We start from the raw sequence: 13,819 nt of genomic DNA on the forward strand, positions 1-13,819 counted from the left end.
TTATCAATTAATTCAAGGAATAACTTGGCTTGGGCTTTAATAGAAGAAAAGTTAATAAAGAGGAAATAAATATATGATTTTAAAAAACAAAGATCAGACTTGAGCAACCTGGTTTCAGGGCCATAAGTAACCGCCAAACCTCTCTTACTTTAGTTCTAGAGTCCCCTTCAATATGGTTGACCACCATTTTTGATGTGGGATAGCAGGCAAATATGACAAAAAAAGCCTAGGGGTGCCTTAGCAAGGTGAAGATATAGACCTCTTCCATTGAACTTCCTGCCAGTGAGAATTTTATCTAATTGCCAGGTTGATTTTTGCCTATCTAGGAAATCAACTTTATGTAATTAGTTTGTTAGATGTGTAATCCATTATTTGGTTTGGGAGATCAAGGTGGCACCCCCTCATGGCCACAACCCTATGTGGTAGGGTAGGCAGACAGAGAGAGTGGCTGAATATGGACTACAACTTGGCTATCCTCTCCCTCTTAACTTCTATACACCACGGGCTTTAATCATCCTACAAGTTTCTCCACACTGGTCTACAATTGTAGCTAAAAGGGGAGACTATAAAGCAAAACATGGAAGAGAATTAATGTTATGTGAAGGAGGAGAGTGCAAAAGTTGACTTGAAACTCTACATTAAGAAAACTAAGATTATGGCATCCGGCCCTCTTAATTCCTGGCAAATAAATGGGGAAGAAATGGAGGTAGTGACAGATTTTATTTTCCTGGGCTCCAAGATCTCCACAGATGGGGACTGCAGCCAAGAAATTAAAGGATGCTTGCTCTTGGGGTGGAAAGCTATGGCAAATCTAGACAGCATACTAAAAAGCAGAGACCTGCCAACAAAAGTGTGCATAGTCAAGGCTATGGTTTTCCCAGTTGCAATGTATGGTTGTGAAAGTTGAACCATAAGGAAGGTTGAGGGCCAAAGAATTGAGGCTTTCGAACTATGGTGCTGGAGAAGACTCCTGCAAGTCCCTTGGAAGCGAAGTGATCAAACCAGTCAGTCCTAGAGGACATCAACCCTGACTGCTCTTTAGAAGGCCAGATCCTGAAGATAAAACTCAAATACTTTGGCCACCTAATGAGAAGGAAGGACTCACTGGAGAAGAGCCTAATGCTGGGAACAATTGAGGGCAAAAGACGAAGTGGATGGCAGAGATGGTTGGATGGAATCACTGAAGCAGTCACAGTGAGCTTAAATAGACTCCAGGTTATGGTAGAGTACAGGAAGGCCTGGAGAACCGTTGTCCATGGGGTCGTGATGGGTCAGACACAACCTCATGATTAACAACATTCCTGTCTTCACCTCCGAAATATTGGGTGAAATGTGATGGAGGGGTTCTTATTCTCCCGCTGTTTATGTCCGATCTGACCAGTAAATGGCAGCAACTAGCGAGAGTAGGATGTATCATTTCTGCTGACATCTTGGGGTCATAAGGAGTTTTGCAGTCAGACACAGTAGCTCTAAGTAAGTTATCAACAGCGACAGGCAATTATTTCTAATAGAAAAAACAACCTTTTATAACGTGATCTACACAAATAATTCGCCTTAAGCTTCCTTTTTTTTTTTTTTTTTGGACGACTTTCAGGCTGTGTCTGACGCAGCTCTCAGACTGCTGCATTATGCTAAAGCGAGTTGGCAAGCGCTCTGCAAACAGCTAAGGAAACCGCGATGACTATTTTGCTTTTTTTCAAAATGCGCTCCCAAAACGAGAAACGTGAAACCTTCCTCTAGAAACCGGATAAATTAGCTGCCGAATTTATTATCCCCAGCTCTTCCCTCCCCCACTCCCCCCCCATTTTGACGGAGATCCTTTTTCGGTGGGTGTCTCCATTGAAACGATGCCACGATGAGCTTCATCAGACCAACTTTCCTTCACACGAACCCGGGAACGTCCTGTTTTGCAAAGTGGGATTCGGGGAACTCTGGAAGGTGGATCCCCGGGATCTGCTTTTCCCAGACCCAGATGGTCTTCCGTAGGGATGTTGTTGGGAGGAGAGCGCCAGGATCCGCTGCAGGCTTTACGGTCAACCTAAAGGAAGTAGAGGTACAAATTGAAAGTTAAAAAAAAGCGCCTCGCAACAACCGGGAAGAAGAACGGAGACCTGGGTGAGTGTTTTTATTTCCTATATGGGAAAGCATTGCGATAGTTTTCCTGTTGGTTTTGCACGGCAGGAAAAGGCGCCTGTAGATCTTAAAAAAGAAAGGCTGTCCTTATTCGGTTTACTTTTGGTCTCCAGTTCTGCGACGCGATGAGGCGTTTACAGTTGGAAAGGAACAAACAAACGAGCCAAAAGATTGCAAACAAAAGGGGAAAATGTAACGTTAACTCTTCCAAACGAAAACACCAAATTTAACGTTGCAGCTCCGCCTCTCACATAAGGGGGAGAAAGGAAAAACTTGGGGCCTATTTTAGCACAAGCGGCTTCAACTATTTCCCCCTTTCTTTTAATTTCTAAATTCTTGTTTATCTCCCTATATAGTAAAAACTTTTACAATAGCATGCACTTTAAAACGTCTGCCTGTTCTAAGCTTTTGTTTTAATGCTTTTTCAGTATTATTGAAAGACAGAAGCAGAGGCGGCTTTTTTTTTTTTTTTTAGAAAGGCAAAGTTGTTTCTGGAAGTTGTTTCTGTTTTCTATTCAGACCAATCCTTTCTTCACCTTTCAAGGAAAAAAACCTTACAAACCTTGATAAAAGGATAGTGCTAATATTACCCTTTAACACTTCTGGGAGAGAGATTCGATAATTGTCTTGTTTCACTTCCATTAGGCCATAGAAATTTCATGTGTGTTCTTTGCTTTAAAAGAGCAAATTATAGATGCCTCAGATCAGTTCCTACAATTATACAAATTTTGTAATGCAAATGAATGTGAACTTGCATATGTTTATTATGTAGCATTATTGTATCTATAGAACAAGGCATATTGCTTCTGTTCACCACCTCAAAGATTTACAATAATGATTTTCTGCAGAAAGACAAAATTTCTTAGCTATATTCCATGTGTGAAATCTTATTCTATCCTATTTTATATTTTCATATAATAAGGAGCACTGATAACAATTAAATGTAGGAGTATCCAGTTTCCTTTTGGTATAATGTGACCTTATTCACTGTGTTGCTGTTTCCAAGGTGGTCTACTACAGATAGTCCTTGACTTACAACCATTTCATTTAGTGACTGTTCAAAGTCACAATGGCACTGAAAAAAAGTGATTTATGACCAGTTTTCACATAGCTGTTGCAGCATCCCCATGGTCACGTGATCCAAATTCAGTTGCTTGGCAACTGGCTCATATTTATGATGGTTGCAGTGTCCTTGGGTCATGTGATGACCTTATGACAAATCAAGGCAATGGGGGATCTAGATTAACTTAACAACCATGGCACAAACTTAACAACTTCAGTGATTCCCTTATCAAATGTGGCAAGAAAAGTCCTCAAATGGGGCAAAACTCACCTAACAACATTATTTGACTTAAAACAGAAATGTTAGGCTCAATTGTAGGACTGCTTATATATGTTGAATCAAAACTCCAGTCATATAGAGCCAACAAAATCCATAACATCTTTGTTAGAGATGAATGGAAATATAATGTAGCACAGTTTTTCTCAATTGGCAGCCCAATAGTATTGTACTGGTAAATTCCTTCAAATTAAATTAAATTTTAAATTATTGCAATCTCATGGGCATGTCCTCCTAATATTCTAGAGATTTGGCAGTCTCAAAAGTTGTGGGCCTTAAAATAAATAATTTGTATTTAATATTGGGGTCCAGTGGATTCTGTCTGGATAGAGACATGTGTGCCGTAGTATCCACACACTCAGTGTTGCTAACTCTTGGTTTATGTGGGCCTCAAAAGTTTTTGATAGGGGTGTGATCAGCCACATACATCAGGAAGACTGGGAACTGCTTCCTAGCACATATGCCAAGAAGAATGTGCTTCTGAACTGTATCTTTTCATTTGTCAGGTGCATTCATTTTAAGGAATCCTTGACTGAGGAAACTACAGTAATACAGGATCAAGGATGGACGCAGATTTGATGGCACTTCTTTTCCCGCCAGTGATGACAATGGAGAAGAACAAGGATTTCTAGGGAAAACACAGGTGGACCACTCATTGGGCATGTTAAAGATTCCTGAGGCCCCAAACACATTGTGTGCCTGATCGTAAGGCATGAAAAGAATTAAGAAGAAAAGATTTTGGGCATCTTGCTTCTGCTTTATGGCTTTCTTTTTTCTCCTGACCACTTTCCAGGTACCAAAGATACTTGGGATGGGATGGGAATATGCAGGGGTGGGCTTCAAAAATTTTAGCAACAGGTTCTCTGCCCAGTTGCTGAGTGGGCATGGCCATGGTGGGTGTGGCCTAATTGGCCTCCTGCACCATGGTGGGGGGGGGGCATTTTTGCCCTCCTGGGGCTCCAGAGGCTTTCCTTGAGCCTCTGGGAGGGTGAAAATGGCCTCCCCAGGCTCTGAAAGCTGGAAACGGACCCATTTCCAGCCTTCCCAAACTTCCAGAAGGCCCTTTTTCACCCTCCCCAAGCCTCCACGTGTGCCCTGCACTTACCTGAATCCAAAATGGGCCACATGGGGACTCCTAGGAGGGGAGGGGCAGGGTGGGCGGAGCCAGACAGGAGTGGGATTTGAGGGTTCTCCAAACTGCACAGAATCTTAGTTAGGGGCTCTCCTGAAGCCCTGCGAACCCCCCGAAGCCCACCCCAGGAATATGTTCAGAAATACCCCAACGAGAGAAAGGAATAGCTATGTAATGTAAACTTTTAGGAGAGAGAATGGGGACACTGCTATATCAACTTTGGAGTTCAGCCTGGTAGTAGGGGTTTAATTATGTGCTCAATGCTTCCAAATCTCTGCGCTTTTCTACTGCTGGATTTTTACCAATAGATAATGCAGGTGCTCTTTGATTTGTAACCATTTATTTAGTAGCTGTTTGAAAGCACTGAAAAAAATGACCTAAGACTGTTTTTCACACTTACGACAGTTGTACTGTCCCGGGGTTCAACCTTCTGACAAGCAAAGTCAATGGGGAAGCCAGATTCACTTAACAACCGTGTTACTAACGTAACAACTGCAATGATCTGCCTAACAACAGTGGCAAGAAGGGTTGTAAAACAGTGCAAAATTCACTTAACAGCTGCCTCGCTTAGCCACAGAAATGTTGGGCTCAATTATGGTCGTAAGTTGAAGAATACCTGTTGAGTGGGGCAAGCTATAAAAACTATAAAATACTGTTTGTAGAGCAAACAGTAAAAAAAAAATACAGAGCAAATCATTTTCCTTGAGTTAAAAAACATCCTCATTCTCATTATTCTGGTGCTGCTATCATGAGTTATTCTAATGCAGTGGTTCTCAACCTGTGGGTCGCGACCCCTTTGGCGGCCGAATGACCCTTTAGCAGGGGTCACCTAAGACCATCGGAAAACACCTATTTTCGATGGTCTTAGGAACCGAGCCATAATTTTATGGTTGTGTCACCACAACATGAGGAACTGTATTAATGGGTCATGGCATTAGGAAGGTTGAGAACCACTGTTCTGATGTATAATGTTCCTCTGGCAAAGCTGTGAGTGGATGAAATTTAAAAAAGGAGAAGCCAGATCAAAGTTAACTCTGTCATGGGTCAGAATTCCTCCTCATGCAGCGGCCCCCAACCTTTTGGGCACCAGGGAACGGTTCTGTGGAGAGCGGGTTTTTGTTTTTTTTGGTGGACCAGAAGGGGTGTGGTTTCGTATGTTGCATCCATCCATCCTGTGGATGGGGCTTTGCTTCCTTGCACAGACCAGTTCCTGGCATGCCACAGACCGGTGCTGGTCCAGGAACTGGGGGGTTGGGGACCCCTGTCCTAATGGGTCCTGTGGAAAACTGTACAATTTTTAAAATGTGAAGTGGTATAATGAAATTAAATTTCTGTTTGTGGGCTTGAATCCTGATGAGGTGGGGATAGCAGACTTCCTAGCGTCTGCGTAGGGACCTTCAGTCCTCTAGAAATGTTACACCAAGGATGGGGAATCTGGAGAACAGGATAGGTCCGTGATGGCAAACCTATAGCACACGTGCTGGAAGTGGCACAGAGCCATTTCTGCCGGCACGCGAGAGGTCGTCCAGAAGAGCCCCACTGTGTAGGTGCGCCCGCTGCCCATCCTCCAGCCGATTGTCGGGTATCTGGCATGCATGCGCGGGTGGCGGTGTGTGTGCAGGAGATGCATGCACATGTGCAGGGGGGTGCAGGGGGTCACGCATGCATGCGCAGAGACGCATGGCACAGCACATGCGGGGGGATTGTGCATGTATACACAGGGCGTCGGAGGGCGCGTGCATTGCCTTCTGGGGGCTGGCATGTGAGCGCAAGCACAATTTTCAGCACTGGAGCCGAAGAAGGTTAGCCACCACTGGGATAGGTCATGGTATACAGACAAGGAAAATTCCTAAAAACTAGAAGGATACAAGCATCTTAGATGTTTTTGAATAAAACTCTTTTCTCTAAGTTTGGTTGCTTGGTTGTTTATTGTATGGTTTTTATAGCTTGCCCCTCTCAAAAGACTTAAAATTATAACTGGAACAAAAGAATAAGCAAAACCTCAGCAGTAATAAATAAAATCAACCCTCTCCCAGTATGAATGCCAGCAAAATTTTGGTAGAGTTCAATAGAAAACCTGATTAAATAAAATTATATTGTAAAGATTTTCTCAAAACCATGAGGAATGGAGCTTTACAGTCTAAAGAGCAATAGCCTGATATGACTAATATATGAACAGAGTAAGTTAACCATCCAGAAATAATATGCTTATCATAGCCTCGCTGAGTACATGTCAGAAGAGTGTGTATGTATATTGGAGGAGCGGGTTGCACCTTCTGAGTTAATAATAACTCTCTGACTTCCTGGCCTGGTCCCTGCAGTCTTGGTAAAATTTCAGAAGTGGTTTGCCATTGTCTGCTTTCTAGGGCTGAGAGATAGGTGGACTGGCCTAAGATTACCTTGTACCTAAGGCAGAACCAGAATTCACAGTCTCCCAGTTTCTAGCCTAGTACCTTAAATCACTCCACCAAATTAGCTTTTGTTAGAAAGTTTAAGCCCATTTAAAACCAGTACCAGTCCATACCCTTTTAAAGAGATGTCATGCCTTATTTCTTAAGCCTTTGATAATTCTTAATTTTTCTTTGCTTTCAAAAGGTGGTTGTGGAACTGGGCAGGTCTAAACAGTTGACCTCAAAAAACTCAGTTTCCCAAAAGAATGCTTTCAGAGAAGATGAGTTCCAGAAATACCCTCCTCTGTTTTTCAAAAGGCCAAAACTTGACCACAGTGCAGGAAAGAAGTTGCACAGAGGAACATATCCTGTCTTGCTCTGGTGGTCTCCACTCACAGGAGAATCTGGACGGCAGGCTCAGTGTGGCGAGGATGTTTGCTTCTTTACCATCAACAGGACTTACCAACACAATCCTTTGACTAAAGCCTTTCTTTTTTACGGTAAGGGACTGGCTAAAAAGTTTGGAAAGGTGATTGAGTAATCTCTTCCTCTCCCTTTTCTTGTGTAACTTAACATATTAATTTGGATATGCAGAAAAAAAGTGGACCCAACTGGGAATATGGTGGTTTATATTACAGGTATCCCTTGACGTGATTATAATTAGGATAGGATTTCTGGTCATAAGTCATTGTGGTGATAAGAGGAAGGACCAATGTGGGTAGATCTGAGTTTATGACATTTTTTGCATGTGGTTCTAAGTGCAAAACCATTCTTCTGAGTGGGTATTTTTTTTACCAGAAATTAATTTAAAAATGCCAGAAACTGGCATGAAACATAAGTCATGGGACACTACAATGAGTCATAAATGCAAGCCAGCTGCCAAATCCCCGAAATAGGTGTTCTTTGGAGGATGGATGACATTTTACAATGGCCAGAAGTGCTTTATGGTTTGTACATTACCAGTTCCTGGCCCATCTTAATTTCAAGTGGTTATTAAGCAACTAATTGAAAATCAAGGACTACTCATACAAATACTTCCTCTCTGAATAATCATCATTTCATGGTCACTAAACAAGCTAAGTCCTGACTGGGTTATTGCCAGATTTCCTCCTCTTAGTTTTTTCTTTTTCCAAAAAAGTGGATTTTTGTTCTACTTCAAATCTGATATTCTGATGCAATGTCCAATTTTCTAAAACAAGGGTACCTTGGTACTCAGCTGCTTTGAAACTCATCAAATTTGCCCCTGTACTCATTGATTGGTACTCGACTCACAAGCTAGAACTTGTCAGTGTTGGCTGCCTTGTGATTCACTACATTATTCCTTATAGGAAAATTTGTTTGGTACTTGTCGTTTTTGAAACTAATTGCACTTCCCGGAGCCAATTAACAAAGAGTACCAAGGTACTACTGTATTAGTATGAATCTTACAATTGGAGAATGTCTGCATTATTGGCGATGACCACATTGCTTTGAAATAATGACTGTTTATATTATTGAAGACAGTGCAACCAAGTCCATTGAATGTAATTAAAAGGAATATGTTATATTTTTCAACCTCTAGGTACGGATTTCAGCATACACAGCTTACCTCTGCCCCGTGCAGGCTACCATGACTGGGCTCTTTTTCACGAGGAGTCCCCCAAAAACAACTACAAGCTTTTCCAGCCTCCTGCCATCACTTTGTTCAACCACACAGCCACTTTCAGCCGCCACTCACACCTTCCGCTTACCACCCAGTACCTTGAAAGTATTGAGGCCTTGAGGTCCCTGAGGTACACAGTTTCTCTGCAAAAAAAGAACAGCTTGAGGAAGAGACTTGCGCCACTGGTCTATGTACAATCTGATTGTGACCCTCCTTCTGACAGAGACAGCTACGTAAAGGAGCTGATGGCACACATCGAAATTGATTCCTACGGGGCTTGTTTGCATAATAGAGACCTTCCAGACCATCTCCGAAATCCATCCTCCATGGACAGCGATAGTTTTTACAAAATACTCGCTCAGTATAAATTCGTCCTGGCTTTTGAGAATTCCGTCTGTGGCGATTATATCACTGAAAAACTCTGGAGGCCACTAAAGCTGGGAGTCGTGCCTGTTTATTATGGCGCTCCCACTATTCAAGACTGGCTTCCAAGCAACAAGAGTGCCATTCTCGTCACAGATTTTCCACACCCGAAGGACTTGGCTCAGTATATCAAGGGTTTGGATACGGATGACAAGGAATATGTGGCCTACCTTGAATGGAAGTTGAAAGGTGACATTTCCAACAGGCAACTGCTTGCTGTCATCAAAGAACGCACATGGGGAGTGCAGGATATAATGAAAGACAACTACATAGATGCCTTTGAGTGCATGGTGTGCACCAGGGTATGGGAAAATATCAAGAGACAAGCAAAGGTAAGTATAAATACGTCTCTCCATAGGGACCTATTGTCATTAAGTCAACTGTTGTCTTTTGATCCTCAAGCAGAATCGGTGTAGCAGAGGCAAACAAATTCTGCAGAATTACAGAGTTCCTACAGAAAGAAGATGTGGCTTTGGGAGAGGTCCATGAGTCATTCTGTGGTCCATAAATGTAGAAAGTAGTTAGAGCACATTGATTTAAATAACACTATAGCAATAGCACTTAGACATACTGTATATACCGTTTCACAATGCTTTTACAGCCCTCTTTAAGAGATTTACAGAGTCAGCATATTGTCCCCAACAATTTGGATCCTCCTTATATCCATTCTTGGAAAGATGGAAGGCTGAGTCAACCTTGAGCCTGGTGATATTTGATCTGCCAAATTGCAGGTAGCCAGCAGTCAGCAGAAGTAGCCTGCAGTACTGCAGTCTAACCACTGTAACCACCGCAACTTCATCTTACTTTCAGGTCCATTATTTTCTCTGTTCTGCCATCTTCTCAGACGTACATCTGAAGGATAAAATATCTTTTCTTGTTCATATTTCTAATTTATATTTAAGTTACCTTTATACATTCTAGACAATTCCTTTGGTGGCATATGCCAACAATACATCATTTTATAAACATTCTCTCTAAATTGATAACATAACATACATTTTAGTCCTTTCAGCTATGTGTTCTTCCATTGTTCCATTTGTATATTGTAACCAACAATTTTAATCCACAATCATGTTTTTACTCTATTTAAAATTTCAATAAAAGTGTACATTTTAGCAATATTCATCATTTGTACACAGTTCTGTTTCAAGCTCCGATTTAGATTGTCCAAAGCCAAAAATTCTTTCTCTACTTTAAATCTTTCTAATGATTGTATATTAAAAAAACTACTGACAGGTATATCCAATTGCCATCAGATCTTCTCTTGATTTTATTTTATATTCTCCTTGATAAAATTCTAATAGCTCACAATAAGTTTGCCATTTGTGTTTACTTAGCATTTTTCATCTATAAAATACTTCTTGTACTGAAAGCCAGAGCAGTGCTTTTGGGCATAGCCGCAGTTTATATCTATTCCATATTCTCAATAATATGATTTTTAAAATCTATTTTAACCTTAGTTTTATCACATCATACACATCCATGCCATCTGAATTTCTAGTCATGTTCTAACTCCAAAAATCTTCTATTTCTCAGTAACACCCACTCTTTCATCCAAATTAAACAAGCTGCAAAATATACTTTCAAATCAGGTAAAAACCCACTTCTCTTTCTTATAACACCTTATATTTAACTCATATATTTTTCCCTGCCACATAAATTAATTATATATACGCTTGCACTGGCACGAAGCCGAAAGTACCAGCCTGAGGATGGCGAGTGGGACCTCGCCGAAACGTCGCCAAGATACTCTTAATCTTACACGGGAAAAGACCCAAACATACCTAGACCTACATATGTATGTATGTATATATGTATGTATGTATGTTTTATTTTCCCACGTCATTACAGTTGTGCTTTTAAAGTTGTAGCAATATTTCAGCAGAATCTCATCTGCCATCATCAGGCTTCGGTATTGTGTTCGTCTGGAAGCCTGATGATGGCAGATGAGATTCTGTTGAAACGTTGCTACAACTTTAAAAGCACAACTATAATGACGTGGGAAAATAAAACATACATACATACATACGTACATACATACATCCGTAGGTCTAGGTATGTTTGGGTCTTTTCCCGTGTAAGATTAAGAGTATCTTGGCGACGTTTCGGCGAGGTCCCACTCGCCATCCTCAGGCTGGTGCTTTCGGCTTCATCTGCCATCTGCTTTCGGCTTTCATCTGCCATCATCAGGCTTCCAGACGAACACAATACAGAAGCCTGATGATGGCAGATGAGATTCTGCCGAAATATTGCTACAACTTTAAAAGCACAAATACCCGAACAAAGATGAATACCATACATGTAAGTATCCGCAAAAACTTAAGAAAACATATACATACATACATACATACATGCATACATACATACATACATATATATCTTTCTACCATTATTTAAGTGGTGCATCAGTTGTCAAAATATGTATTGCCTGAAACAAAAATAACATTCTAGCCAAGAAATTAATCTTAATCACATAAATTCTTTCCAGTAATAACAGTTGTATTTTCTCCCATATTAACATATCTTTTTAAAACTTCATTCGTGTCTTAATATAATTACTTTGAAATAACATACAATTCATATTTGTCATAGTAACATCCAAGTATTTTACCTTCTCAATCTTAAAATCCGTTTTATTCCTCAATTCTGTTTGATCCTGCATTTTCATATTTTTATTAATATCTTCATCTTCTGTTTATTAATCTTAAAGCCTGCTATTGCATCAAATTCTTTTAATGTACTCATTAATATTTCAATTCCTTTTAAAGGATCTTTCAAAACCAGCACCAAGTCATTTTCTTCCATAATCTTCTTGTCTTGTTTTATATCTCTAGTATTTCAAGGATGAAAATATACAGAAGAGGGGATATTTGGGCAGTCCTGTCTTGTTCCTTTTTGTATTTCACACGGATTTGCTAGATTTCCATTATCAATAATTTGCGCTTTCAGTGAAGTATAGAAAGATTTTACCCATTTTGTTCTTTTCTACATTCAGTGAAATGTAACCTCTGAAGATATGATGTCCCCTGTTTAAACCAAGCCCTTACATAATTAGCAGGTCCAATTACACAAGCTGGGTCCCCTAAAGGTAAGTTTCCCCGTCCAGTCATGGCCAATTCTAGGACGCGATATTCATCTCTGTTTCTTGGCCAAAGGAGCCACCATTATCTGAAGACGTTATCCGTGGTCATGTGGCCAGTATGGCTATATGCCAAAGGTGCATAGAAAGCTGTTACCTTCCTATTGAAGTGGTACTTATTAACCTACTTGTATTTGCATGCTTTCAAACTGCTAGGTGGGCAGGAACTGGGCAGGGGTTGGCTGTAAAAAATTTAGCAATTGTTTCTCTGCCTGGTTGCTGGGTGGACGTGGCCATGGTGGGTATGTAGCCTCCTGCACTATGGGGGGGGGGTGTTTGCCCTCCCCGGGCTCTGGAGGCTTTCCTTGAGTCTCCAGGAGAGCAAAAATGGCCTCCCCTGAAATGGGTCCATTAACCACTTCATCAAGCTGGTTTTCTTGTCTTAGTTATTCATTATTTCTCGTCTTGGTTATTCTAATGTCAGGTATTATCAGTTAGTTCATTTGTCCATTAGACACCGAAGCTAAATTCTATATTATGATATGTCTAGAACATGGGTCTCCAACCTTGGCAACTTTAAGACTTGTGGACTTCAACTCCCAAAGATCCTCAGTCAACAAAGCTGGCTGAGGAACTCTGGGAGTTGACGTCTACAAGTTGCCAAGGTTGGAGACTCCTGGTCTGGAAGACCAAGTATTTGAAGTGGGAGAACACCAACCTTCGCCTCTCAAACCCTTACAACAAATAAACACAGATTGTGTTTTTAATTTTTTTTTTATCAGGGAATGCCACCAAGAAGATGGAAGGCAGAAGCAAACCATCTGAGTTGCCCAAGTCCTCAAGCATTTGCCTTTTCTCCTCTCAGTGCGCAGAGATCTGTTCTTCAGGACGTGTGGAAATCAAGCTTTGAACAATCAAAGAGAGAAGCTCGTGCACTGCGGCATCTGGTAGAAAGGAACAGGAATTTCACAGCCCTGGAATTTTGGACTCTGGTTTTTAGAGACTAGTTTAAAAAACAAGGAGTATTCCCCTCAAGATTGGGGGGAGGGGGGGGGAAACTGCCACCAGAAAAAGCTAGTAACAAAATCCACTGTTCAGAATAAAGTAGGAAGCACTTTTAACCCCTGAATGTATGAAAATGTGTATTTAGTAACTATTTATCATGACCTGTTTGGTCATCTTGTAACATATATTTTTACGGCTAATATTGAGACATGTTTTTAACGTGTAGATTAACACAAGAATGTAATAAAATGCATTCCTTTCCCTCTTTGTGTGCCTGTGGTTGTTTCTGTTAGATTTTACATTCAAGCTCATTTGCAAAAGATGTCAGACCAAATCTAGTGCTCTGACTTGGAACCAACATGCTTTCTATGTTTCTTGCATGTTTACAAGTAGCTGAAGTAATGAACTGGTCTGTTCAAAAGAATGGGCAGTGATGTGTATATTTTGTGTGTGTGTGTGTGCGTGTGTGTTTGTGATATCCCAAAGGAAATACTTTACATGAAATAAATGCTTACCAGAAACCTGTGGAAGGAAGGACTACAGCTAGTCGACTTTTGACCATTTAGTGATTGTCCAAAGGTACAATAGCATTGAAAAAAGTAACTTATGACCATTTTTCACAGTTATGATCATTGCAGCATCTCCATGGTCACATGATCAAAATTCAGATGCTTGG

The 13,819-nt window shown here is 40.9% G+C and overlaps 1 protein-coding gene across 1 annotated transcript; it reads left to right on the top strand.

Moving 5' to 3' along the window:
- Positions 1–1,622: 1,622 nt before the first annotated feature.
- POFUT3 (protein O-fucosyltransferase 3) lies at positions 1,623–13,405 on the top strand. The gene is made up of 5 exons (XM_026712755.2): positions 1,623–2,115; positions 3,979–4,265; positions 7,200–7,494; positions 8,556–9,391; positions 12,921–13,405. Exons 2-5 carry the CDS (start codon positions 4,185–4,187, stop codon positions 13,143–13,145), a joined length of 1,437 nt encoding a protein of 478 aa, XP_026568540.2. The 5' UTR covers positions 1,623–2,115; positions 3,979–4,184; the 3' UTR covers positions 13,146–13,405.
- The last annotated feature ends 414 nt before the right edge of the window (positions 13,406–13,819 follow it).

Source organism: Pseudonaja textilis, chromosome 2 (assembly GCF_049901715.1).
Source record: "Pseudonaja textilis isolate UNSWEBS1 chromosome 2, rPseTex1.2, whole genome shotgun sequence".
Taxonomy (NCBI): domain Eukaryota; kingdom Metazoa; phylum Chordata; class Lepidosauria; order Squamata; family Elapidae; genus Pseudonaja; species Pseudonaja textilis.